At 47.0% G+C, this 21,161-nt stretch overlaps 2 protein-coding genes across 4 annotated transcripts; both read left to right on the top strand.

Moving 5' to 3' along the window:
• Nucleotides 1-104: 104 nt before the first annotated feature.
• On the top strand, nucleotides 105-7,829 carry fermt1 (FERM domain containing kindlin 1). Of its 3 annotated transcripts, XM_076160223.1 has the most exons (17): nucleotides 105-160; nucleotides 769-942; nucleotides 1,670-1,830; nucleotides 2,495-2,592; nucleotides 2,677-2,812; nucleotides 2,887-3,021; nucleotides 3,768-3,954; nucleotides 4,043-4,145; nucleotides 4,232-4,339; nucleotides 5,415-5,546; nucleotides 5,728-5,777; nucleotides 6,026-6,150; nucleotides 6,271-6,377; nucleotides 6,469-6,693; nucleotides 6,777-6,901; nucleotides 6,986-7,127; nucleotides 7,238-7,829. In XM_076160223.1, the coding sequence occupies exons 3-17, from the start codon at nucleotides 1,680-1,682 to the stop codon at nucleotides 7,409-7,411; spliced, it is 1,998 nt and encodes a 665-aa protein (XP_076016338.1). In that variant the 5' UTR covers nucleotides 105-160; nucleotides 769-942; nucleotides 1,670-1,679; the 3' UTR covers nucleotides 7,412-7,829. The 3 variants fall into 3 exon arrangements, with proteins under 3 accessions (XP_076016338.1, XP_076016337.1, XP_076016339.1); XM_076160222.1 differs by lacking the exon at nucleotides 769-942 and having other exon boundaries at nucleotides 108-160; XM_076160224.1 differs by lacking the exon at nucleotides 769-942 and having other exon boundaries at nucleotides 143-160; nucleotides 1,618-1,830.
• Nucleotides 7,830-8,197: 368 nt separating this feature from the next.
• On the top strand, nucleotides 8,198-13,263 carry trmt6 (tRNA methyltransferase 6 non-catalytic subunit). The gene is made up of 12 exons (XM_076160221.1): nucleotides 8,198-8,469; nucleotides 8,969-9,099; nucleotides 9,228-9,337; nucleotides 9,470-9,561; nucleotides 9,654-9,737; nucleotides 10,156-10,280; nucleotides 10,393-10,563; nucleotides 10,976-11,094; nucleotides 11,212-11,297; nucleotides 11,893-11,995; nucleotides 12,273-12,359; nucleotides 12,777-13,263. Exons 1-12 carry the CDS (start codon nucleotides 8,366-8,368, stop codon nucleotides 12,936-12,938), a joined length of 1,374 nt encoding a protein of 457 aa, XP_076016336.1. The 5' UTR covers nucleotides 8,198-8,365; the 3' UTR covers nucleotides 12,939-13,263.
• The last annotated feature ends 7,898 nt before the right edge of the window (nucleotides 13,264-21,161 follow it).

Below are 21,161 nucleotides of genomic sequence, written 5' to 3'. Positions count from 1 at the left end.
TTTATGTTCGATGTATTTCCGTTATACGTTATGCGCGCGCAGTGCCCACTTCCGCTTACCTGTCGGGGCGGGGCGTGATTTTCTCCCACGGACACTGAACGCCTCTTCATCACACTACTCAAAGACTACCAGGTGCCTTCAGGGAGCGCACAGTTTAACGGTGAGAGGAATTTCACGAATTGTTATGATGATTTCATTGCGCCTTCTGTTGTTTGTATCATTTCTTTTAACATTCTGCCAAATGTTGAAATTCAACAGCATTATTTTTGATGGATCAAAACATAAATGGGCCTAGATGGGTAGACAAGGGTTCACTGTTGATCATCCTGAGCATTGTTACTAAAGGTTTGTCAGCTTTTCATTAGAAGGGAAGACGCCCAACACTTTCGGTAAACATCTTTCAGAATCAAAATGATTGTTGTTTTATGGCACCATGACAGATTTAAACTAATAATACAAGTTATTAAAAAGTGCCTATAAGGTTGTGCAAGGAATGCAACAATGGTATAACTCAGTAGGAGTAAGATTGTTCTTCTAATGCAGTCAGTCTAGCAGGGATGTATTGAAGAATGAGACTACCTTGGCCACCTCTTTATCTGTAGGTCCCAATTTAGAATCAAACACTCAAATACAGTTTATGTTCTTTTCAAGGGTGTACGCCATGAGAGGAGCCATTTGATTTTTATGTGTGTATTGATGATCCTTTGCATCCTAAACTCGCTCATTTCACTGCACTTCTGCTCTTTTGTGCTGCCAATGTTTTTATAGTCAAGTCGTGACTCCGATAGTTCTCGATCAGCCTTCCCTCAGTTAACTGTGCCCTCCGGCTGCACGGGGAGGGGACGGCACAGGGAGGAGTGGAGTTCTTTCATTAAACCCAGCCTCCCGGCAACACGACTACGGCGCACACTTCCACCACGCACCCCTGGGTAGATTAAGCAGGTATTTCTGCTGATAAACACACACTGAAGCACTGGACCGGAGTGTGTTTGAGGATGTGTGTTTCCTCCACACGCGTCCGGCATATTGGCAGAGTTTGAGCTGAAGTGAAGGACCTGTGTGCAGTGTGTGGTGATTGTTGTTTTGAATGGGCTCTCCTGCACCAGAGTCGTGTCCCTGCTCGTCACACATTCCACAGCAGAACCCTCCCTACTCCTCCTCCTCCTCCTCTTCACTTCTCTCCTCTCATATCTGCATCGATTTCTCACTCAACAATTAAAGCCCAACAATCGCTTTCTGCTTTCTCTTTCTGTTCCATGTGTTCTGCAGCCTCATCTCTTTCTCCCTTGTTGGCACCATTCAGTACATCTGTCTGAGCACTGGCTGATTCTTTATTTATAAATCTACTGGTTAAGAGGAGGACTTCAGGGGCTGCAGTATCTTTGCAGAGATACTGCAGAAACAGCGTGGGTGAAAATCTGCTCCTGAGGTGATAATTATAGGAGAACATCTACAAGAGCATTCATCCCTAGAACTGTATCTGCTTATATAGTATAGAATCCCTCTATGTGCTTCCCCATGTGGTCAACCTTGATGTTCTCTCATCTTTCCAACAAGTCAAACACAACTTCCCAGCAGCTGCGTATTGAATCTGAGCTTTTCTTGCCGTGATAACAGAATTAGCAGTATCCTGTCTCACCTCTCCACCGTCTCACCTCCGTCTTGTCAGAAACGCAGCCATGATCACAGCGGCGGAGTACGGGCACACATCCTGGGAGCTGTCGGTGCAGGTGGACCAAAAAGATGGTGATGAGGGCATGAGGTTTAAGCTGAGGGTGAAGGGGGACCTGCACATCGGAGGCCTCATGCTGAAACTGGTGGAGAAGATCAGTAAGTGTCTGGCGTCGGCTTCCTGTTTGGTTTTAATTAATTATGTTTGTCCAAAGCCTCTTTTTATTCTAACCCTCCAGCAAGGCTACAGCTGCACATCTAACACGTTTGTTATTGCCTGTGAAGATTTACAGTAATTCTTATTCTTGGTCTTCTCCTTAATTCGTTCTCTAATTACTCTTATGTAAAAACAACATCAAAGTCTTGTTTACACAGCACAGCTCAGTGTTTCAGCCTCCTCAGTCTGCAGCACTCCTGCAGGTCTGCTCAGGAGGCCACACCCGTGTTTGCACCACATTTTTCTGCACCGTAGGGCCATTGTTTTACTACCATACCAGGCAACTGTGGCCAGAAGGGACAAAGTTCAGTCTGGATCTGATCTGATATCTCTGCGCAATTGTCTCCAAAGCCGCAGTAGAGTTTGTGTAAAGAGCATGAGACACAATAAATGACTCAGACGTTTGTCATCGGGTTTAAAAGCAGCGTAACATGATGACATGATGAAGTGCAGAAGTAAGTATAATAAGTACGCTATAAAAGTTAGTCACTCTCTTGAAATACGCAACATATTTGGGAGTGAATTAAATTCCATTTTAAATTTGAGATATGGCAGTAATATGGTGGTGACAGTAGTTCTAATCAGTTGAATGTGTCTGGATCCCAGAGGCTCCTCAGGACTGGTCTGATCACGCTCTGTGGTGGGAACAGAGGAAGTGCTGGCTGTTGAAGACGCACTGGACCTTGGACAAGTATGGAATCCAGGTAATTCGGTTACTAAATCAATTTCTGTCATTCGTCTTTATACAATATGAACACCATATGATTTAAAATTATTCCCTCTCCCAGGCTGATGCTGACCTGCGCTACACACCGCAGCACAAACCTCTGTTGCTGCAGCTCCCCAACATGAAAACCGTCAAAATGACCGTCAGCTTCTCCAATATGGTCTTTAAGACGGTGGCAGACATCTGTCGAGCGCTCAGTGAGTTTCTCCATTTCTTCTGATGTGAATGTGGGAGGAAATGTCTTTACTTATGACTGCTGTTCTTATCTCAGACATCAGGAGACCAGAGGAGCTGTCCCTGCTGAAACCTCCAGACGATCCCTCCAAGAAAAAGAAGAAAAAAGAGAAGAACCTATTCGGCGACATCTTGGATATGGACGAACTCACGGGAGGACCAGGAGGATCAGGTACGCTCACAGGCATCCGTGTTTCAGGACCGTAAAAATTAAAAGAAAACCTGCATCACAGTTTCATCAGCACTACTTTCACTAGAGGGTCGATTCATTTGGTCAACTATCGTGTTTTCTTCAGTCTGACCACTCACCAGATCAAGTGGGAGTCTGTTTTTTGCTCTGTGATTCATTTAGCCAGAAGCAGGAGGAGGAATGAGAAAGATCTATTTATAACTGCTGAAGATCTGATGCTCAGTTTTCATCACTGAGTTCAGAGAGAATCCTCCAGTGAGCTGCCTCGTCCTTCAAGGTTTCATCTCAATCTGATCTTAGTGCTGCTTTGTGAGGATCTAATGCACTTTGATATCAGGCCTCTTTAATGTGATTCCTCTTTCAAGTTTCCTCATCTTGTTTTCCTGAATCTGAACCTTTTTGTTAAACTTTTTCTTTTGGTCTCATTAACTGTTTTGACATGGGTGCAGAGTGTTTGTTCATTAGCAGAGACCACACCACAGCAGTGGGGTTATGAAGTGTTTAATGATGGAGGGGAATAGTGGGGAATGACGCATGCACAAGCAGGGAGGCAGATGGCCATCTAAGGTGGTGTAGTGGCCCGGGGCGGGAATCCGTCTGTGCAGGAGTGAAGTAGGAAAATGATGGAATGAGAGGGTGTTGGGATGAGTCGGGTACCTGATGGGGTTAGATGGGGTTAGATGGGGTTTTGCCATGATCTTTAAAATGCCTTCAAATGTCCTTTGAAGGAGGTCCCATGTACAGTAAGACCATGACAGCCACCTACGACCCGGAGAACGGCATGCCAGTGTCTGCCACCAGCCTGTGGTTTGGAGACAACCCCATGGCCGCCTGCCAGCCTAACTTACCCCCCGCTGAGCTGGCCAAACTCTACCAGCAGCTTTCACTCGTGGACAAAGCCATCAACAATGCAGGGTAAACAACAGCCCCAACAAATAATAATACAAACGTGGTAATGTTTCTATCCAGGCATCTTCTGATTGATCGTTGCTGTGATTAACAGGTGGTTGGACTCGTCAAGTTCTCTGATGGAGCAAGACATCCAAGATGACGACAGGCTGCTGCTGCGCTTCAAGTACCACGTCTTCTTTGATCTCAACCCTAAAGTGAGAGATTCCTCTGGAAAGCTATAAATCCTGAAATATGAGAGGAAGTTTGTGATTAAATTTGAGTTTGTGTGTTTGCTCTTCAGTACGATGGCGTCAGGATAACGCAGCTGTACGAACAGGGCCGCTGGTCCATCCTGCTGGAGGAGATCGATTGTACCGATGAAGAAATGCTCATGTTCGCTTCACTACAGGTGAACATTATCCCGTGAACATTTCAAGGTTTCAGGGTTTCGGGGTCTTTATTATTTATGTGTTTTGTCTATCACATGGCTAAACAAACGTATCCACACTCATTGACAGCCATGGTTCATTTGGAGTCTTTAATGAGCCTGATTTGTCTTTGGGGAGTTGGAATAAATTCACTTAAACATGCTGAAGAAATTAGATCTTTGTGAACTATTATTGAGGTTTGTTTGAGCTTTCAGAAGATCCATACAGGAGAACAGGACTGTGTGTGATCCATGCAGAGACGTGCCAGGACATGAAAATCCCACAGGAGAGGGAGGAGGGGGAGGGAGAGGCAGAGGCACAGAGAGAGAGAGAAAGAGAGAGAGAGAGAGGGAGAGCACAAGTATGCAGCACTGTAATAAATAAAGCCTCCATCAGTTACTCTGCTGTGAGTAAGTGTTTGCCGTGATAAGAGAGATAAGTTTTATCCGCATCTGACTCTCAGCTCGTCTCTAATCCGTCCTGTTCACTGTTGTTTTGCAACGTTTGGCACACAGTGATTCAGAAGTTGCGGTAATTCAAAGCGAGATCAGCGTTACACTCACCTGCACGATGGTGCAATGGCTGGCACACTGAGCTGTGTATATCCCCCCTCCCCCCCTGACTCATGCCAGCCTTGCATAACCTTTTAAGTCCAGTAATGGCAAAGCTACATGGTTATTATCAAGGCTACACATACACAGGGACTCACATGTGAGTCAGCTCTCTATAAATGCATCACTATGTCCCAAGGAGCAGCTACAGAGAGAGAGACAGAGACAGAGAGAGGGAGAGAGAGACAGAGGGAGGTCTTGCATAGTCAAGCACATTTCCTTGGTGCTGTGTCTTTCTGTTTACTGTGCTTTAACCTGCTTATTCCACACTTTTGGCAGTGGTCCGGTGCCAGAACTGTTGTGTAAACTGAGACCTGGTTTCAGTAACCAAAGCTGATAATTGACCATTTACCATTACCTTAAAATGTATAAATCTCCTCGTTCTAACTACCAGACCACAAAAAGCATGTTTTAATTAAATTTAGCTTTTTTCTTTGTTTTCCAGTATCACATTTGTAAGCTGACGCTGTCGTGTGAGCCGCTGGATCGCTCCAAAGAGCCTGAGATAGATGAAGTGGAGGCGGCGTTATCCAACCTGGAGGTGACGCTAGAGGGAGGAACCCCGGACAGGATCCTGGTAAATGAGATGCTCCTGCACATGACGGGGTAGTCAGGCTCATTTGGAGGTTTCTGGCCTGTTATAGTAGAACAGCTGTTTGAGTTGATTGGTAGCCATCCACTGGATTGTATGTCTCAACATGGTGATGTCACGAGAAGACTTCTAGGTAATTGACAGTTGTTTGTCCCGCCCCCCTCAGGAAGACATAACAGACATTCCAGAGCTGGCAGATTCCCTTCGGCTGTTTAGGTAAACCCAAACACCCATCAACATACTGTGTATATGATACTTAATCTGTTTATCACATTAAGTAACCAGCGAGTCTCAGAAAAACACCTTCTATGCTCCTAAACCTCTGCTTGTATAGTAAATTAAAGCTTTATGAGGTTTGTCCTGGACTTCTAGTGAAATACAGCACATCATTTAAGAACAGACTTGATTGTGGGAGAACAAATTAATAAAATGATTATTACTATTTATTCTTTGGCTGAATTTAGGCCCAAACGATTGACGCTGCGGCCGTACAAAGAATACTGGTTCGTATTCAAAGACACCACCATCTCTTACTACAAGAACAAGGAGACCTCCACTGGAGAACCCATAGAGCAGTTTCACCTGCGAGGTAAACTCGGCCAACATGAAGGCGTAATATGAACACGCATATGTATGTGACATCATGGATTATGGGTCAATGGTTATGTAAGTTGATACAAACCCTGAAGTTACCACCTGTACCCGACAGGCTGTGAGGTCGTCCCTGATGTCAACGTCACAGAGAAGAAGTTTGGCATCAAGCTCCTGCTACCAGTGGCTGACGGGATGAATGAGGTCTACATCCGGTGTGACAATGTAAGGCTCAGCTCCTCAGCGCTGTCTGTCTTTTCTTTAAATGCTGGCAATCTATGTTGACTGTGTGTGTGACATGTTTGGGTTTCTGCAGGAAACGCAATATGCAAAGTGGAAAGCTGCCTGCATCCTGGCCTCCAAAGGCAAGACCATGGCCTATAGCTCCTACAAGTCAGAGGTGAGGAACATCCAGTCGTTCCTACAAATGAAGAGCCTGGCGCCCCCCCCTGGTCAAGCATCTCCCAACGTTGATGCCATGGATATGAATGCCGAATGCTTTGTTTCCCCGCGCTACTCCAAGAAGCACAAGTCCAAACAGGTCTGTTTTGTTCTAACCTACAACCATCACGCCACAATCACAGATTCTTTCTTCTTAATGTATCTGTGCTATTTGTTTTTAAGCTGACAACGCGTATCCTGGAGGCCCATCAGAACATAGCGGGGCTGTCCCTAATGGAGGCCAAGATGCGTTTCATCCAAGCCTGGCAGTCACTTCCAGAGTTTGGCATCAAATACTATATTGTCAGGTACGGTGCAACGTTAAACTGCTGAGCCAAATAGAATAGCAAAAGTGCAGCATAAGAAACTCTTATTTGATATGTGCATTCCAGATTTAGAGGCAGTAAGAAGGATGAGATTCTGGGGATCTCCTACAACCGGATGATTCGTATCGACATGTCCACCGGCCTGCCCGTCACCACGTGGAGGTTCGCCAACATGAAGCAGTGGAACGTTAACTGGGAGATAAGACAGGTGGGTACTTTGTTGTAGAAAAAGGAATGAGCAGAGAGAGAATAGATACTCAACAGACCTGAAGATAACGTCCATCACACATGAATCATCTGCTGTGTTTCTATTTTCAGGTGGCCATAGAGTTTGACCAGAACGTGACCACAGCCTTCTCCTGTGTGAGCTGCGACTGTAAGGTGGTCCACGAGTTCATCGGCGGCTACATCTTCCTCTCCACGCGATCCAAAGACCAGAACGAGACACTCGATGAAGATTTGTTCCATAAACTCACCGGGGGACAAGACTGAGCCGGGATGCACTGCAGCCCTGCGGCTCTTGTTGCAATGTATGCGTGTGATTTAGATGTTACAATGTGACAGCACAGCATTCAGCAGCAGCCCCACATGTCACCACTGACACAGAACCTTTGATATTACATAACCATGCAATTTATTCCGATTTTCACTCACAAAAGGGCAGCATCAGGGTTTACAAGTGTTTCTCCTGTCATTTAATAGCCTGTAGACTGTGGGCAGCACTTCAGTCCAAAGTGTGTTCTTGATGTAAATATCTATTCTTGCCTTTGAGAATCTTTTCCTTCTCTCAAAACCTTGGTGACATCATTTCTGTGTGTTGTTAGGTGAAATGAGTTGCCCGTCCCAAACAGCAAAAACCTTTTGTGAACTGTCATTAATGTTTTTATTAAATATTTCATTTTTTGTGTCACATGTGCTCATCTGTTGGAATATCAATAGAACAGTTTGTTGTTGTTTGTTGTTCAGACTGAGTTTAAAAACATTCACGGATTTAAACAAAAAAAATGAGTTTATGAACATTAATCAAAGTTCAGGATCTCCAGTCCGACAGTCAACCCGATGCTCCAGCCTCTCCGTCTACTTTCACTCTTTATGGGCATCATTTCATAATTCCAAGCGTTTTGTCAATCTAGCAAGTGCGTCTATGTTGATCGACTACTCTTCTATCTACGTATTTACCCTGAATCATCTTACTTTGCCGCTATTGGCTAAGAAGCTCACCGAGGCCCGTTCAACCAATCACAGCTGACTGTGACGAGGCATGGCGGCCGCAACAATCTGGAATCGATTAATCGTCCTGTGAAGCTAGGGAAACACAAGCTAACACGTGGAAATGGTGATCTAGCGTATTTTGTGTTTATTCCGCGGTGTTTTTGCGCATTTTTGGAGCGTCGGCAGTTGTGTTTAGTGTGCTGACGGCTTCCAATCCGGTTCATCGACGCGATAATGGCGGACAGTGGCGGAGACGAGGAGTGCCGGATCAAAGGGGGAGACTACGTTGTGCTGAAACGAGGAGAGATCTTCAAAGCTGTGCAGGTTCAACCCAAGAAGTGAGTGCAGGAATGTGACAGCATCACCTAACATCATCAATCTGAACCACCAGCCTTTGGAACTAATGATGAGGTCAGAGGAGGTCACCGAGCCCCGCGATCGATCCAACAATCAATCAATCAATCATCGAATCCATGCATTACACTCGTGTAAAAAGGGGAAAATAAAACATCTCAGAATGAAAGAAATAGAAAATTGTTGAAATTGTTATGTGAATGCATAACAACAAATAATGAGTATGGATTTAGAGTTGATTAAACTCTTATAAAGAGTAAATAGGCCTGCAGGGCAGATGTGTGATTCTCACCCCAGCAGGTCCTCAGGCAGTTTACATGCTGCCTGACAGTGAGATTTAATTCTGCTGATTGAACAGTTAACCGCTAAATGAGCCTCATTAGATACAAGCAGAACTGTCAAAACAACACGCTAACTACAACAACATGCTAACTAACAACACATTCAGAGCTGCAGCTGTAACTGCATGTGATTTGTTGGCAGGAAGTTGATCTTTGAGAAGCAGTGGTTCTACCTGGACGCAGCAGTGGGACACCTTTACAGCACCACGTTCGAAATCATGCCGGGAGGGATTCTACAGCAGAAGAAGCCCAAGGACACGGAAAGCTCCGCCGGTGTGTAAACCTGCTGGTCAATACTGACTAGACCAGATGAAACTGGTCAAGTACTGGAGCTAAACAGCTGATTTGTGCGAATAATATTGTATTTAGTTTGGTGAATGTCTCCTCTGTTCTTCTCACAGATGCAAAGGAGGCAGGCACAGACAACAGAAACATTGTAGATGATGGCAAATCTCAGAAATTAACCAGGGATGACATCGAAACGCTGAAAGAGCAAGGTCTGAAGGGTCAGGTACATCAGCAAGCTCGCACTCACATCCAGACAGCTGTTTGTTATTCTGCCTTTTATATCATCGGGTAAAAGATGACACATGGATGAAAACAGAGGGGACGCTGATTCATGTTGTGTTTATGTTCTCTGCAGGAAATCATTCAGCAGCTCATAGACAACAGCTCAACGTTCAGAAACAAGACGGAGTACGCACAGGATAAGTACATCAAGAAGAAAAAGAAGAAGTGAGTAACTCGTGGTGATGATTCATGATCAGTTTTGCAGTGTGAATATTTTTATCGATCATGCTCATTCTTGTTTTTGTTGCTTCTGGCAGGTATGAGAACAGCATCACAATCCTTAGGCCGTCCTGTCGCATCTTGGCCATGATGTACCACGGACGAGAACCGGGCAAGATCTGGTCAGTCACCGTCTCTATAGTAGTGTAGATTGTTGTTTATTTCACACTCGCCTGCCTCCCTGTCAGTCCTCCTCCAGGGCCGCAGGGCTGGCGCATGATTGGCAGTGATTGTGATCAGCACAAATATTCCCTGATGCTTCAAGATTTGTAGTGAGAGCCGCTGTTTGTGCTGCTGCATGGAGAATTCTCTCTCTCTCTCTCTCTCTCTCTCTCTCTCTCTCTCTCTCTCTCTCTCTCTCTCTCTCTCTCTCTCTCTCTCTCTCTCTCTCTCTCTCTCTCTCTCTCTCTCTCTCTCTCTCTCTCTCTCTCTCTCTCTCTCTCTCTCTCTCTCTCTCTCACACACACACATGCAGCCCTGTGTATATACAGTTGGTCTTTGATGATTCATAATTTTGTGTGTGTGTGTGATGCGCTTCAGCCACCTGCGGTACGACACACTCGGCCAGATGTTGACTCTGGCCAACATCCACGCTGGCAGCAAAGTCTTGGTGTTTGAGACGTGTGCCGGCCTCGTGCTGGGCGCCGTCATGGAGAGAATGGGCGGTACGTTGGTTTTCAGAGCTAATCTATAGCTTAACGTCGCACCATATCTTACTCATGTAGGTCCCTAAACAAATGCTAACTACTTACTCCCCTCTCTCACCCGCTCCTCCAGGCCACGGCTCAGTGATCCAGATGTACCCGGGAGGAGGGCCGGTGCGGGCCGGCATGGAGAGCTTTGGCTTCCCCACTCACTTTCACGACACGCTGCACGAGTTTCCCATCTGTCATGTCGACGCTCTGCTGGCAGGAACTCTGGACACCGCGGCCAAAGACTCCGGCGCTGGTGAGGCCCGTTGTTCTGCTTTAGATGGAGGCTGTAGGAGGACTGAAACTTTCTCTGCTTTGTCGACAGAAAATAAATAGACGTCATGAATCACTTCAGTCTAGCTGGTTGAAACTTTCACTTTGTAAAATCAAATCTGGTAACAGTTAATAGTTTGCGTGGAGCATTTTGGCATTCACTTACCAGGTCTACAGGCCTTTGAACGGACCCTTTGGCTCCTGATACCATTTAATAAATAAAAGCTAAATGGGTTCCCAAACAGAACTGTGTTATGCAGTAATGATGGACAGTAATGAATCCTCTTGGCTACTTCACGTCAATTGACCAAGCTGCGAACTGACGGAAGTTAGAGATCCATAAAGAAGTTTTTGCGATGTGTTTTATGGATGATTATTTCCAATGTTGGGTACAGACACAAGTCAGTCGGGCGGCGCTGTGGAGCAGCAGGGCAGTCCAAAAGAGGGGAGCATGGAGGCTGAAACCCCCGAGGACCAAGAGAAGGAGGAGATGGAGAGACGCAAGGAAGCTAAAGTAATACTTACCTAATAATTCCACTTAATATCCCTCAGACACCTGTCAAAACGTTTATGCTGTCATGTATCAAAGTCGTGAGGAGGTCATAAATACTGCGGCTTATTGTCCTCCTAGGTCCAGGAGAGGAAGGTGAAGCTGGAGGAGAAGCGGAAGAAGCTGGCAGCCGCCGCCGCTCAGCTGGAAGGAAGAAACGCAGACGGGTCAGCGTCACATTTACGTTTACATTCCTCCCATGCGTTAACGTATTGACTGGCAGTAATTGATCGACAGAGATGAAAAATTGATGCACGATTAATTAAAGGCGTTTGACTTTGTAGAAAGCCTCCCCGTAAAAGTCGCAGTAAATCCATTTCGGGCTCGTACGCGGCGATTAGCGTTTGTCGCCCTTCACAAGGTTGACGAAGTGATTGCTTTGCAGTTTCCCGTTGTATAAAACAAAGCTTTATAGTGGTGTTATGATTGATGGCTGAAGCGTGGAGGTGCCGACATGAGAGTCAGCAGTCGGTATCGATCTGCCGAGGTGTGAGTTTCCTCCGGGTCTCCTCCACATCGTAGCAGCCATATCGTAAACAGTCCCTCTTCGCCCTAAATCAAGCCGCTTTTCTCTCCCTGACTCTCACCCAGGGCCATTAAATATGAAATTAACATATACAAAAGGCACTAAATCACAGCCACAGCTCGCATACAGGACCCATAAGCTGAATCATTGCCTTCCGATGCCTCCAATAAGGAGGCGCAGATGTATTTCAGGCCAGACAGGTTTGCCCGCTCATCTCGTTTGTTTCCCATTGGCAGGTTGGTGATAGCCGGCCGCTTCCACCCGGCGCCGGTGCTGCTGGGTCTTATCAAATTCCTGGCTCCCTCCAGGCCGTTTGTGGTTTACTCGCAGTACAAAGAGGTAAGAAGAAGTGCAACACTACGGCGGAATAAAGGCTGATTAGTTATCATAGATCTCTCATTAGCTGCCCGGCTGAGCACAGGCTTTTATTGCTCAGGACTCCAGTGGGATTCGCTCTTATTGTGTTACAGCAGCGGACTTTTCTGTCACTGCCCGACAAGTTACAGCGGCTATCACGTCCCCACGCTTATCACCTTAGTTGTGCTTATGTTGCTAAAAGAGAACAGCGCCGACACGTCTCCTCATCCTCCAGTCCTTTCTCTCTTTCTCTCTGCAGGCTCTTATCGAGTGCTACACCAAACTCAGGGACCAAGGCGGCACCGTGAGCCTCAGACTCACAGACACTTGGCTCAGGCGCTACCAGGTACAGTACATCGTTAAACCCCCCAAATCGGTGCTGTATTATGGGAGTTATTATTTATGATTGTCTGGTTTTCTGACATAAAATTTAGCTGAGGTATTGTTTTTACCCCGGCTGAGACGGTGACGTGCTTGACTAAATCAATTTTCCAATCATATAATCTGTTGAACCATGAAATCTGTTTCTCAGAGTTGGCGTTCTTTCAGTGGAGTTATGGAGTATACGTACACCTTAGAGTGATACACCGCCTTTATTCCTCTGCAGGACACGATCCAGCCTCTAAAAGTTACCCGAACTCGTGTTTTTGTAAAGACGCTGGAATATTGCAGTGGAGACCGAACATCCCCTCCCCCTCTCAGCTCAGAGAGGGGGAGAGAGAGTCTGTCCTCTTGGAGTTAACATCCTGTGTCGTGTCCCCAGGTGTTGCCTAACAGGACCCATCCCGTGCTGCTGATGAGTGGGGGCGGCGGCTACCTCCTCTCGGGGACAACGGTCGCCACGGAGAGCCCCAAACCTGCAGGCTCCCGAGGAGACGGAGAGCCGGCAGCAAAGAGACTGAAAGTGAAAGACACAGAAGGATGAACATAAACAACCCCCCCACCCCCCAACGGCCTGCAGCGTTTCCCCCCCCCCCTCCAGTCCGGCGCCGACATGAACCGATCTGACACAACTGGAGCAGGAGAGACATTCGTGTCCGGTTTGCGTTCGTCATAAATTGACGCTACGCGATGAAGGCGTGCCGGCAAGGAGTGAACTGTAGTCGCTGTGTGTTGCGTAATGAAGGCGCTTGTCCAGGTTTGAGGGCCCTTTTTCATTTCATCCGGCTCAGATATTTTTTATTTTGAAACGGCGCCACCTGGTGGGCTGCGTCTGTGTTCTTGACTGAATAAAAGCAAGGAGAGAAGTCCGTGTTTGGTCCCAGAATATCTTGTTTTATTGAGTGCAGACTGAACAAACATCTCAGATCACAGTCATTTAAAATGATGAACATTTTGGATTTGTGGACATATATTAATAACTTTACATAAACATCAAAACCATTCCCATGCTGATAAAGTTAACGTCAGAATATCACAGATACGCTCAACACGTTGGTATTAAACAGTTTTGGCAAGGCACAAAACTGAAACTGAAAGCACATTAAACTGGCAGACGGCCGGACGCTGCATTGCGCCTCGGGAACGCCGTCCATCCATAGCCAAGTTAATTGCTCTTGTCATGCAACTTGGAAGCGATTTTCTGCAGCTCCATGTCCATGGCGGCGAGATTTTCCAGGTTCTTCTCCTGGAAGAAACAAACATATAGTTGTTTCTAACCACAAATCAACGTTACATGAAGATTAAGCGCTTTATCTTCCCTTGTCCTGCTTGCTCATTGGTGTAATCTGTGTAATTCTCCTTTGGTCATTTGTTTAACACAGTCCCTTAATATCCCCAGAGTTTGGTACAGCAATTTAGTGCCGTGCAGCTACTACATCACTATTACTGTATTATTCTATCGCTCCCCCACTCTGAGGCATTTGCAGCCGCTAGAAACACGACACAGTAAAGCGTCTCTCCGGGCCCCGGCGCTGCTCTTACAATAGATGCTCAGATCGCTGTGGGAGGCTGTAATTACAAGCAAACAAACGCCTTAAAGAACGCCCCCAGGGTCAGAACAGCTCAGAACACGTCGGGTACATTATTTGTCTACTCGGAAAGTTGTCCTCGGGTGGGACGACGTGTGCAGGGATGCGTATTCACTGGTGCTCTGACATTTGCACGTAGTGGACAAATTTCCATAATTTGCATCTTGTCTCCTTTGTCAGTGAAATACTTCGGTGTACTTAATGTATATAAGGACTTTAAGAGGTCGTTCAGACGCACATGATGTAGCTGTTTGTTCCTGCTAAGAAGCCCCGGATTATTGTGAACCTTCAGTTTAGAAATAACGAACATAAAATATCTATTCAATATTCTCGATGATACTGTATAAAGATGGCACGCAAACTCTTAAGGTTTCTCCAACTTAGATGAAGTATTACATATGTCGATTCGGCAGAAACAATCGATGATTTTTGTTTTTGTTAACTGTTCCTGATGTAGATAATAATCCTTTAGAAAACATTTAGAAATCAGATTTAGTTGTTTACTTTTCGTCTCTGCTTCACAGAGTACCTGTAAAAGCCGAGGGGGCCCAACACCAGTTTGCCTGCGGCTCCAAGTCATTTAGTGAAATTTATGTGCGATGGTTTAAAATTTTACACCTGAGCCCTGACATTTAAATCAATACAAATGTATGTGTAACGAGGTCCAGCTGTGAGGGTGTGGACTTTCTTCCCTTTGAGGCGACTGTGTTTGCCCTTGTCTTCTCTTCATTAAAGCTCTATCTCACCTCCTGAGGGTTGAGCGCTCGCTGGCTTGTGCTCTTCGCCTCCTCTTGATTGTGGTTTGCCAGCTGGTTGATCTTGTAGTTGAGTAGCTTGGCCAGTGTCTCCATCTGAACACACCAGAGCAAAACAACTTGTGTCTAAAGGCAAAAGTTAAATTGCCCCAATCCACGTTTCAACCCTTAAGTAAGTTTCAAGACCAATGGTTAGATTGGTCTAGAACTAACGTAAGCTTAATGAGACGCCCTTAGGATTCCACAATACTGTTGTCATTCTCTTCTAATATTAATTTGTGTTGCTTAGAAACAAATTCAGAATGTTCCAGAAAGTTCACCCCTAATATTCTCTTTTTTGCTCTGAAATTGCTTTGTGCCGAAGGTCGACATCTCAACTGTTTGGCCGAGTTTGTTGCTTCTCAACCTGCAGGGCCACACAACAAATCTAACCTAACATTTGAGCGTGAGGTCTGAACATGCATGTCTGTTTCGTCCTTCACTTTACCTTCTCTGATGTGTGTCCATCCGTGTCCCTCTTGTACCAGGCAGGATGGTAGAAGCTTCTGAAGATCCAGGGGTTCCGTTTCTCTGCCAGATTCCTGACAAACATCACCACACCACAATTCATTCAGGTAAACTCTTCACTGCAGATCAGTTTGGCTTAATTTGGCTGAAAAGTGAAAGCATGCTACCTCAAAGCTTCGTCCTTGTCTTCATGCTCATCTGAATCGCTCCTTTTCTCTTCAACATCCTCAGTGGAGACTCCGCCACGCTTGTGGTAGTTCTTCTTGTGGTGGTACCGATGTGTTGGTTTCCATATGCGCTTTTCTATTTCTCCCCCCTCTTTTCCATTTCTCTTGTCTAAACCCCAGTCTTCCTGGCTGCGTTCCTCCTCTGGTTCCTCTCTCTCCTCCTCTGAGAGCTCCTCGTCACGTTTGTGCCTCGTCTGGTGGTGCCTTCCAGCCCTCCACTCCCTCTTTTCTCTATCGTTATCCAGACCCCAGGATTCTTGGCTGCGTTCCTCCTCAGGTTCCTCTGAAAGCTCCTCATCGCGTCGGTGTCTCGTTTGGTGGTGCCTTCCTGCCCTCCATTCCCTCTTTTCTCTATCGTTATCCAGACCCCAGGATTCTTGGCTGCGTTCCTCCTCAGGTTCCTCTGAAAGCTCCTCATCGCGTCGGTGTCTTGTTTGGTGGTGCCTTCCTGCCCTCCATTCCCTCTTTTCTCTATCGTTATCCAGACCCCAGGATTCTTGGCTGCGTTCCTCCTCAGGTTCCATTGAGGGCTCCTCATCGCGTCGGTGTCTTGTTTGGTGGTGCCTTCCTGCCCTCCATTCCCTCTTTTCTCTATCGTTATCCAGACCCCAGGATTCTTGGCTGCGTTCCTCCTCGGGTTCCTCTGGGAGCTCCTCATCGCGTCGATGTCTCGTCTGGTGGTGCCTTCCTGCCCTCCATTCCCTCTTTTCTCTTCCAGTATCCAGACCCCAGTCCTCCTGGCTGCGTTCCTCTTCAGGTTCCTCTCTCACCTCCTCTGAAAGCTCTTCGTCACGTCTGTGTCTAGTTTGGTGGTGTCTTCCTGCCCTCCACTCTCTCTTTTCTTTTCCGTTATCCAGATCCCACGATTCTTGGCTGCGTTCCTCTTCCGGTTCCTCTGTGAGCTCCTCATCGCGTCGGTGTCTGGTTTGGTGGTGCCTTCCTGCCCTCCACTCTCTCTTTTCTCTTCCGTTATCCAGATCCCACGATTCTTGGCTGCGTTCCTCTTCAGGTTCCTCATCTCGTCTGTGTCTTGTTTGGTGGTGCCTCCCGGCTCTCCACTCCCTCTTCTCCCTTTGATCATCAAGACCCCAGTATTCCTGGCTGCGTTCCTCCTCTTCCGGATCGTCACCTCGCTTTTGGAACTTTTTCTTGTGGTGGTAGCGATGTGTGGGTTTCCATATCCGCTTGGACCTCTCTTCCTCGTCCTCGTTTCCATGTCCATCTCGTTTCCAGTCCACATCCCAGTACTCTTGGCTACGCTCTTCCTCTGGCTCTTCCCTCTCGTCTTCTGAGCCTGCTTCGTCGCGTTTGTGTTTGCGTTGGTAGACTCTGCCAGGCCTCCAGTTCCTTTTCTCTATGTCGCCGTCATCCTCTGATCTCTTCTCGTCCATGCCCCAGCTCTCCTGACTGCGCTGGTAGTCCTCATCTTCATCATTACGTTTTTGCTTCTTTTGGTGGTATCTCCCAGGCCTCCAGTTGCTCCTCTTCTCACGCTCAGTTCCCTCTTCCTCCTTCTTGTCGCCAAGGCTCCAAGACTCCTGGCTACGATCTTCCTCTGGGATTTCTCTCTTCTCCTCCACTGATTTCAAGAGTGCTTCGATGTCTTTCACATCAGCTCCCTTTGCTTCAGGTGCCTCGGGTTGACCTTTGACCTCTTCTTCATGAGCTCCATTCCCCTCAGCGTTTTTCTTGTCCACTGGAGCATGTTTAACCCCTGTAGCACAACAGAAGAGAGATCAGAGGGGTTCCTGACTGTATTTACTTTCTTAACCCTGAAGAGAAAACGGATTTTACAGCATCCTTTTAATTCTTAATCAACAGAGCTTATTCTGGCAGTCAGCATCACATATAATCCATCCTTTTCACAGTGATGATTGTTCAGTAAGTCTTATAGCAGCAAAAACTGAGACTAAAAAAGAATCGTAAGTAACACTAACGCTGCAAAACTTTTCATGTCAATCCAACCTGTATTTGAGGAGTTAGGGACAGCATCTACCCCCATTCCTATCCCTTGCATTTAGCCAGTGCTACAGCGCCCCTCCGTGGACAGTCTGGGTTATGGTTTGTATAAATCCCCATTATCATCCCATTTCTTCTTTTTATATCAATTAGTTATATTTAAGATATTTACTTTCCAAACATGTTTTTCAATCAAAAACTGGACCGCTCGAGCTAAACTGATCTTCTGCATTTACTTATATGAACCCAGCGTGTAGGAAACATGCGCCATAATTCGGACGATTTGCGCCACAAACCTGCTTGCAGGATGTTCTTGCACTCCTGATCCAGCGGTGCAGAGTCCGGCTTGGTGAGAGCTTTGGACAGGACCTCAACCAAGCAGCGAGTTATCTGCAAGAAACAAATCACCAAAATCAATACGAGCACATCTGCTGCTCTGTTCACACGGTAAGTTCTTCATATTGTTATTGATCATTAAAGCCGTACCACATCTTCTCTCTGTCCTTCTTTTCCCACAGGAAGTGCCAGATTTCCTGCATTTAAAAAGTAGAGACGTTGTAATTTGTGATTAGAATGTTTCATTTAGAACACCAGCAGTTATAGCGATGAGATCGTAGATGTTACAGAGTAGAAACGTGTTGCGTATGTGAGCAAAGTAAACTGCGTAACAAAGTGGCTTCATGCGTAACTTCTCTGTCCGCGGTGCTGAACTACGATCATGAAGTTCAGAGGAAAAACCCGTGTCTGCTCACCTGCCAGAAGAGCCGAGACCAGAACGAGCACAGAGCCGAGCCTCATGGTGCCAGGCGGGGGATAGATCCGACAGAGGCGCAGTGGAAAGCGGACTGCTCGTCCCTCCGTGTGGGCTGGAGAGAGCTGCACTGAGAGGTGCGTGTCTGCTCTGGAGTGTTGGAGCAGAGCAGCCTCTGATAAAGGGAGTGGAGAGAGTGGAGGGGAGAGGGCGGGGGAGAGAGAGAGAGAGAGAGAGAGCGAGAGAGAGAGAGAGAGAGAGAGAGAGAGAGGGGAGATGTGAGGAGAGGGGAGGAGAGGGGAGAGAGGACTGGGCTGCAAACCCGTGGGAGGAAGAGCTCAGGGCTCCTCTGTGTCACGACTCATTAGACCCAAGAGAAGCAGCGTCGAGATTAGATGGGTGCAAAATGTCGACATGTTAGTGGGAAGCCAATTAGAGATTTGATCAGTGGCACAGCTCACTCACAACTATCTGATCTGACACCGCTGTGTGTGTGTGTGTGTGTGTGTGTGTGTGTGTGTGTGTGTGTGTGTGCGCGTGTGTCTTTGTGTGTGTGTGATGCCGTGACACACCTGAGGGGGGACAGGTGCAGGGGCGGACTCAGGAGGCCTGGTGCGCTAATGCAGTCAGACAGGAGAGTCAGAGGTGCTAATGTGAGTTTATGAGCTGGACCTCATCTGAACCAAAGTGTTTGTGTTCAATCCCTCCGAAGTCTGAACACAAAACTTATAAATAATTCTATTACACTGACTGCATGTTTCTTGTTCTTCTGAACGAATCTCCCCAGAGCTACAGCGCCGCTCTGTGCTCAGTCTGAGATATGCTCTTTAATTCAGGGAACCTGGAAGTTCCTTTAATCATCTTCTTGGCTCTCGTTTTTTTCAGGACCAATCATATGTCAGACTGGACAGGATGAGATTTAAAATGGTTGCTGCAGCGATCAGGTCATCTTGGCCCAGGGGCTCTCAGGGCCCCTGATCCAGAACCTGATGCGTGATCCACTGCTTTTCCGGCTCCTAAGCAAACCAGCCCAGATGTCTCTCCTCCTGGCTGTGTTCTCCAGCTGCTCCTCTAGGATTCCAGGCCAGATGGGATCTATACAATAATCCTTCCAGCATGTTCTGGTTCCGCCCTGTGGTCTCCTTCCTGGAACAGATGAGATGTCCGAGCCTCCTCAGCTGTCTCCTCTCAGAATGAAGCAGCAGCAGTTCCACCTCTGGCTCCCTATGATGCCCAATCCTGCTGTCACTAACTCTACCTTCACAGAGGGGTTTGGCTCCGGTCTCCTAATCTACCTGTGACTGCAGAGCTGTCATGCTGGACTGCATCACACTGCAGAAGTGATCCGCTCTCTGCAGTTAACTCACTCATAAAAGTCTTTATTTCATTTTCTTTGACTCTTCAGCAGCCCCTGGGTGGAGTTATGTAACTCCTCTGCATCCTAAAGTACACTGATGCCCACATTTTGTGTTTCTTTAAATGCGGCACACATAAATAAACACACAAGTATACACATTCAGTTTACGTTGTGTTTGCGAAGCTGCCTGAGAAAGAATTCATTCCATTGGTGGAAACCTAAATAATTAATCCCACCTTCAGTTCATCTCAGGAGAAAGAGAGGAGAGAGAGAGAGAGAGAGAGAGAGAGAGAGATAGAGAGAGAGAGAGAGAGAGAGCACAGAGCTGGGAGAGGAAACTAGTTAGAGACCCATGATCAACAGTTTATCATGATCAACACGTAAGGATTATGGATGCACTATGTGTGTGTGGGTGTGTGTGGGTGTGTGTAGAGCTGTTACCCAACTTCATTCATCAATGTAATGAATCATTAGGTGCAGGAACCAGGAAGAGATCTAATCAGGAGTATTTTGTGATTTGGTTGCATCAATAGCAGGGAAAGCCTCTGCATTGGCAATTGTGTGTGTGTGTGTGTGTGTGTGTGTGTGTGTGTGTGTGTGTGTGTGTGTGTGCGTGCGTGCGTGCGTGCGTGCGTGCGTGCGTGCGTGCGTGCGTGCGTGCGTGCGTGCGTGCGTGCGTGTGTGCATCTACTTTCCTGCATCCCAGATCTCCAAACTTCTTAAGTCAATACAAATCAAGTGTTCAAGAGCTCAAAGTTTAGAAAAGTCCTCCCTGCCCTCCCACAGCAGCACAAACTTTGTACACCTCCTCTCACTTTCACACTGATGGTTCCTGTCACATTCATCCGGAGGGCCGCTTTGTTCTCCAGCGGTGCCTGTCAGGGAGACAGAACAAAGACAGACCTGCACAGACTTTGGCCCCTTAAATATCTTTCATGTCGTCTGCTCGGCGGCGGCGGCGTCTGACCTTAGCGTATGGGCGACACATTACATACATTCTGATTCAATCATGTCTCAGAAACCAGAAAGCCGTAAACTGTAACGGCTGCCGGCGCATTAAGTGCATCGTGCTGCATAAATCTGTTCTCAGGCCGGCGTCCTTCACGCCTCTGTGACTCTTATCTGACACGCTATACGTCTCTGCTGCAGACGGGCCTCGCCGTGGTAACACTAACATCACGCAGGGGACGGAACACACACATGCGCCTGTTATGAATGCTAGCGCGCCAGTTTTTCGATCCTGCATACAGACTTGTGTGCGGCTGCAGACTAACACAGCTCTGCAGTTTCCTTTTCTGTCCCCGGAGAGGAAATGAGGTCTGTGAGCTCAATGCTTCACCTCCACACTGAGCCAAAGCAGCCAACCAACAAATTACAAAACTCCCATATGCTCACAACTAAAGCTGGAGCAGAAACGTGAGCGTGTGTTTGTGTGAGTTCGTCTGTGTGCGTCTGCCTGTGTCGCTGTGATACTGTACGTGTGTTTGAGGCATGACTGCTGTTGCCCCAAGGTCTGATTAATATTTCAGCGAGCCACGGGGAGGACGGGAGCTTCCAGGGGCGTGCAGATGGAGACGAGAGAGGAGCTGGGTGAGGACAGACACGAGCTCCGTCTGCAGCAG

Source organism: Genypterus blacodes, unplaced genomic scaffold (genome assembly GCF_046128005.1).
Source record: "Genypterus blacodes isolate CSIRO-AG114 ecotype Tasmania unplaced genomic scaffold, CSIRO-AGI_Gbla_v1 ptg000104l_1, whole genome shotgun sequence".
Lineage (NCBI taxonomy): Eukaryota > Metazoa > Chordata > Actinopteri > Ophidiiformes > Ophidiidae > Genypterus > Genypterus blacodes.
This window is presented reverse-complemented; position numbering and strand designations above follow the sequence as displayed.